General features: G+C 35.9%; 1 protein-coding gene across 4 annotated transcripts; it reads left to right on the forward strand.

Annotated features, from left to right (window-relative positions):
- The first annotated feature begins 2152 nt into the window (after positions 1-2152).
- Positions 2153-5204, forward strand: dtx3la (deltex E3 ubiquitin ligase 3L a). Of its 4 annotated transcripts, none has more exons than XM_084398923.1 (5): positions 2153-2611; positions 2695-2838; positions 3472-3638; positions 3959-4170; positions 4721-5204. In XM_084398923.1, exons 2-5 carry the CDS (start codon positions 2757-2759, stop codon positions 4788-4790), a joined length of 531 nt encoding a protein of 176 aa, XP_084255049.1. In that variant the 5' UTR covers positions 2153-2611; positions 2695-2756; the 3' UTR covers positions 4791-5204. The 4 variants fall into 4 exon arrangements, with proteins under 4 accessions (XP_084255049.1, XP_084255051.1, XP_084255048.1 ...); XM_084398925.1 differs by having other exon boundaries at positions 2719-2838; XM_084398922.1 differs by having other exon boundaries at positions 2153-2598.
- The last annotated feature ends 1331 nt before the right edge of the window (positions 5205-6535 follow it).

The following is a 6535-nucleotide window of genomic DNA, read 5'->3' on the forward strand; positions in this document are numbered from 1 at the left end:
ACTAAGTACTACATTTAACCTAACCCCTGTTGTTACCTTATATTACTCAGTACTTTCTTAGGTAAGTACACTGTAAGTACACATAATGCACTGTAAAACTGAGTGCAACCGAATTGAGTGCATTATTCACATTAATTATGAACATGTATACAGTGGTTCTCTGGGAAGTATGAAAAATAGTAGTTATTGATTAGCTACCACATTCAACTGAGCGCTATTACTTACTAATTTGTTAATCAGAGTTTGTTAGTTAGTAGTTACTAGATTGCTAATAGTGCGTTACTCATTTGTTCCTGTGTAGTATTCTAAAGTGTTACCGTTTAATGATAAAAAAAAAAAACTAACAGATACCCTTATACGTTTACATAGTAATCTTAAAAGTTGCAAAAATGCCACGTTTAATTGTAAATGTAAAGGCCGCTTTTTAACCGTCGGACCAAACCGTTCTCTTTACTTGAATATTTCATTCCAAGCCAAGCCAATCCAGCCGATATGGATATGGTTTCATTTTCCACTGTGGGTTTGATAACAGAGCTTGATGGAATCTTTGGAATGTAGTTTAAAAATGCGTAAGTCATTGCCTTGGTACGCAAGAGTTTACAGACGACATGAGATGTAAATAGCGATTGCGTTATGGAGGATGATTAGATATTTATTTTAATTTGATTAATTTGTGTATGTCACTCAAATAGCGTGCTGGCAGCCAGGCAACAGACCAAACACTTGAGCCTATAAGTGGGAAAAAAAAAAGGATATGTTTACATAGAAGTTTTGAAGTTACAGTAGCAAAAATATATTAAATATTTGCGATTCATTTTAAAATCTTTAAAATGACAAACTGGTGGAGATTGGTGGCCTATAAGATGGCATTACATGTACTTTGAAAATGCATGTGATTATCAATATCATTAATCAGCAGCTTCTCTCTTCTCTGTGTGTGTATTTGAATTATCTGGTTGATTAGCTCCTTGCACTTCTAATCAAGCCATCAAGACCCTACAATGCTCCTCAAAAAAAAAAAAAAGAAGAAAAATCATGGCTGAATTGAGCATTTGTAATCAATATGTATATGAGAGCAGAAAGAAAAAGTAGGGAACTTTGTGTGTGCGCACACTCGCGCAGGTTTGTGACAAAGAGGCAGAAAAGACAGAATGCACACAGACGAACAGAAAAAAATTCAGCTTGTTTCGCCTCACACAAAAAAAAACAAAAAAAAACACAATGTCCCGTCCAGTCTGCAGATCAGTAAGTCCTTCTCTCTGCACACATCTCTGGATTTATTGTCTGCTGAACGCAGGAATTCTCAATCTCTTCTCAGCCTGGAGTCTTTGGTCTCATCTCTCCTCATCTCACTCTGAGCCTCCGCAGTGGATCCACGGATTCATGCTGTCTGAGTGATATTTCTCTCCACGCTTCTGGAGAAGTAGACTACATGTTGTTCTATCCTTCCTTTATTACATAATACAGTATAGAGTTGGAAACCCCCCTCAGTGAATGATAAGGAACAAATCTCTAGAAACTTATGAGACTGAGTCAAATATGTGACCTCTGAATCCTCATGAGACAAACATTGTGTCTGGGACGTTACAGAATCCTCTAGAGTCTTGTAAAAATAATTCGATTTATTCGCAAGAATCAACTCCCTAGATTGGTGAGAAAGATTAAAGTTGGCATGAAACGGAAGTAGTGATTATTTTCTTCCCTATTGTGACGTATATCAATGGAAGCTTGCATCCGCCACAGAATAAAACATTTTTAAAGATAATTGCGACTTTTTATCTCACAATTCTGACTTTATTTCTCAGAATTGCAAGATATAAAGTCAGAATTGTGTGATATAAAGTCGCAATTGCGTGTTACAAAGTAAGAATTGCGAGATATAAACTCACAATTGATTGTTATAAACTCACAATTGCGAGATATAAATTTATTTTTATGACTTTATTTCTAGCAATTGAGTTTATATCTCGCAATTCTGACTTTATAACATGCAATTGTGACTTTATATCTCGCAATTATGACATCTTTTCTCAGAATTGTGAGATATCAACCTCGCAAATGCACGTTTTAAAACTCCCAATTCTAAGGAAAAAAAGTCGCAATTACCTTTTTTATTATTTATTCTGTGGCGGAAACAAGCTTATAAATATCTGAATGAAATAGCTTCTCGAACAAGAAAAAATGTAGGGCAGGAATTGATTTTGTCAATCGGGGAATTGATTGGATGGTTGTGGATTGCTATTGGTCGATCTAATGTGAGTGACAGGTAAACACGCAGTCACTGCAGGGGAAGTTATTTTGACAAACCAGATTAAACAATTCATCATTACTTTCACACACACGCACACACAAATCGCATTAAAAGTTTGTTGAAGCATTTTGAATCCTCAAGCAAACAAATACATCAAAACAACATGTCTTTCTCGTCTGCCGAAATCCTTAAAACCCCTCCCGTTCTCAACCAGCAGTCTCATCCAGAACAGGTTTAACTGCATCTACCTTCTCTTCCTTATTTATCTGTGTGCAATCTGTGAGCTATGAGAAAGATTCAACCCTGAGTGTAGCTGAGCAGTTCACCCTAAAGAAAGAGAGAAGCAGGTGAGCATATCAGGTAAGTGCACTAAAAAATTGAATATTAATGATTTGATATAAACTGAACTGATTCAAAACCTCTGTGATGTCTTATTCTTATAGCTTATTCTTTTCAATGACCTGCAGACCTATGAAATCATTGCTCATTTAACTCCCAGCTGATCATGGGTGCTTCACAGAGCAAAGATAAGATGCATTGCACCAGATACCTGAACGGCAAAGGTCCTCCACCGCTGGGTGAGACGGGTGAGTTCATGACACTGAAAGATAAATATTACCCAAAAATAACTATCTACGTGTTTTTCCGCTTTTAAGAATGCATGAATGCTATTGCATTAGATAATTAAATATCAGTAACACTTTACAATAAGGTTTCATTTGTTAATCTATTAATCTAGTCGATGTTAATTTCAACAGCTAATATATTACTAAAATGACCATATTATTTAATGGACCTGAACTAACATGAAGTAACAATGAACAGTTCTATTTTTATTAACTAACATTAACAAAGATGAATAAATACTGTAACAAATGAATTGCTTATTGTTAATGTAATGCTTTTACTAACGTTAACTAATGGGACCTTATACAAGCTCACTTTTCAATCAAATTATTTCACAAAATAATTTTTTTGTAGGTTTCAAATGATAAAAAAATCTATATATTGTTCAAAATTAAGATTTTTTTTGTGTGAAACATTAGCATAAACCCGCTCAGACAGTTAATGTAATAAACTACTAATACCTGGATATATAGGACACCTGATATCAATTAAAAGTAGCTCAGGAAAGTCAATTTAGTACTGAGAAACAGTGCCATTTGTATTCTAATGCAACACCATTAATGCGTTTCTGTTATATTTTATGACAATTCAAGCGGAAACTCAAGGATCAAAAAAACACAAAAAGAATGATCTGATAAAACAAGGAAACCAGCCAGATGGAGGGCAGATGAATTATAACATCGAAAGACGGAGTTTGCCGGGATATCCTGACTGTGACACCATTCAAATCACCTTTCATTTTGATGATGGAATCCAGTCGGTGAGCTCATGATGAGTTCTTGTGTTTTTTATTTTACAGTATCTCTTTGACAGTGTTTAAATAACAATGCCAATTGACACACCTTTCAGTGTATCACTGAGAACTCTTAAAACATCTCAGCTATCTGTGTCTCTGCTCTGTGGAATCCTGTCCGGCCTGTTTCTCACACAGAGCACATGCAGACACTACAGAACTGAAATCCCCTGTTATGATATATAGACTCTAATGCCTAAAGTGTTTATAAAGCGCTGTGCTTGAACTTTCATACAGTGTCCATTTTTAAATCAGATGAGATTTTGTTTTTGTAACTCGCCTTGCAGGATAAGCATCCGCACCCGGGACACAGCTACAGGGGGAATGAATCTGTGGCCTACCTGCCTCAGAACACCACGGGGACCAAGATCTTCCGGCTACTAGAGCAGGCCTTCGAACACAAGCTGCTGTTCACTGTGGCGGCCAATCTCAGCGGCGAATACTGCGTGACGCCTGCAGATATACCCCTCAAGACTCGGGACAACGGGGGAGCTGGAAGGTATATAATAATGATAAAATAATTCCAAATAATAGATGAGTGTTCACCACAGGTCAAATATACATATTCTTGCTTCACTAAACAAACTTTTAATTTAAATTTACTTTCTATTCATTTGCAGTGTCTTTCCCCCCCCACTATTTTTAAGCCTGAAAATAAATATTTTCAATTCAATTCAAATTTTAGTTTTTGTTATAGTTAGCTTTTCTCAAGTTAATTTGATGATTTCATCTTTAGAAGCTATTAGAAAAATGAAAACCATAATAATATAAATAATAAATGCATTATATATAGAAAGACAAAACATTTATAAAAAAAAAAAAAAAATCTATTATAGTATAAAAATGTTCTATTTTTGTTTTTATTCAGAATTCTTTCTGAATTCAGAATTCATATAAAAAAATGTTTATCATATTTTGTCTTTAAAACCATAAGGAAATCATTATGTTAAAAATCTTAGGATAACATACATTATGTAAGATTTTATTTCTCTCATGTTTTCTGTGTTATTCATCTTTAATGTTGAACATTCTCTCTCCTTTTGTGTCAGCTTGGGCTATCCAGATCCAGATTATTTGAAATCAGTGAGGAAAAGTCTCAAGGTAAAAGGGATCAAATGAGAGGAAACGGAATACTATGACTACAACAAAATTTCCAACCTCATCATGACCCTGATCTGCATGATGAGGATATGGATATGGATATGGATATAGATATGGATATGGATATGGATATGGATGTGGCATGATTACGTGGAGTTTGACGTTTACAGCCAAATCAACAGAACATTGTCATGGCTGTTCAATTTGACACAGTTCATGAGGACCTTTATATGCAAAGCCAGAAACTGAATTGCATACGGCACGCTGGCGACTTGTGTATTTTCTATAAAACAGAGTTCTATCATGAAGTAAGACAGTATTGTATACATTGCTAGCTATTGCTTATTTGCTTAAAGTGTTTTTAAATAATGAAAAATGTATATAACCCCTTTATGGAAAATCAGTAAATGTTGTCACATTTTTCTTGTTCATATCAATTTTATTTGAGTATTATTTATATACTATTATTAATATTTTGAATCAGCGTTTACTTTTATTTGAGTTAACTTAGAAATTTTATTTACTTTTGTCATTTTTATTCATTTTTTATGTTTCTATTTAGCTTTAATTTATTGCTATTTATTTCAGTTTTAGTCATTTTAGTACTTTTAGTTTCAGTTAACAATCACAACAGATTCATATTCACATGCATCTTTAAATTAATCAGACTCAAATATTGATTATAATTTAGTGTAAATGAAAAAAGTTCCAAATTAAAATGTTAAAGGTAGTGAGGTGAAGGTAGTCTGCCAGGTGAAGTCAACACATCCTCTGCAATATTTCCTCCGTGCCTGAAATGTGTCTTCACATTGCCGAGTGTGAACTTTCCCAGGCTGACGGTGGCCCTCTGTTCTCCTCAAACTGAATTACACACCAGGCTTCATACTCACAATAAAGAGTAATCGGATTGGCAGGCCCCATTAGAGAGGGCTCCGTCATCTCCAGGGGCGTTCTTAAACCACTTTCTCGTGGACGCTCCACCAGGAGTCATCCGTCCCGACTGTCAGCTTCCACCACGACTCTGACAGCTATCAAATCTGTTCCTGCCCCATCCTCCTTCAATCTGCGCAGCTCTCCCCTCCTCCGTCACATCCCCCTCTCTCTCTGTTCACGACCTGAAGAAGCCAGGCTCTGTCTGAATGTGTCACAAACCTGCTTAAGACTAAACCTACCCTTAAATTATGCCCAAAATCTTTCTATATCTTAGAGCTTTTCCCAATTGAAATAGTTAACCCTGAGCCATGCTAAACCCCAGGTAAATGGAATCCTGGCTTATCTTGCTTCAAGTTTCACAGTACTCACAATTTACCAGGGGTTAACAATTAATCATATTCATAAGCTGCCGTTTCAGTCGCCTACATTCTTAAACCCTGGGTTAACATTCTTATTTGAATATTTGTGGTGTCAGTGTCAATGTCAATGGTTGGATTAACACGCATGCAACCTGTTCACATAAAAGCTCTAGCATTGTGCTTTAAGAAATTAAAGTCTCTTTACTCCAGTTGTCGCATTTTCTGTCACTGCTGAAACATAGCCTACAGTTTATACAAAACATGGTTTTTCTGTGACTGTACAAAGTGTGTGAATATAAGGGATGCGATTGGCTGTCGCCTGCTAAGCAATCTAGTCGAAACATTCTAACACTGCAACGTTTGACGCTACACGATTGGAATCGCAATGCGGGGTTAACAGCGCAAAAGCGGAGCAGGGTTTATAACCCTGGGTAAAAAGCGGTGTTAACCCCGGTTCTAAATTGTGTTGTG

Source organism: Rutilus rutilus (genome assembly GCF_951802725.1).
Source record: "Rutilus rutilus genome assembly, chromosome: 24".
NCBI lineage: Eukaryota > Metazoa > Chordata > Actinopteri > Cypriniformes > Leuciscidae > Rutilus > Rutilus rutilus.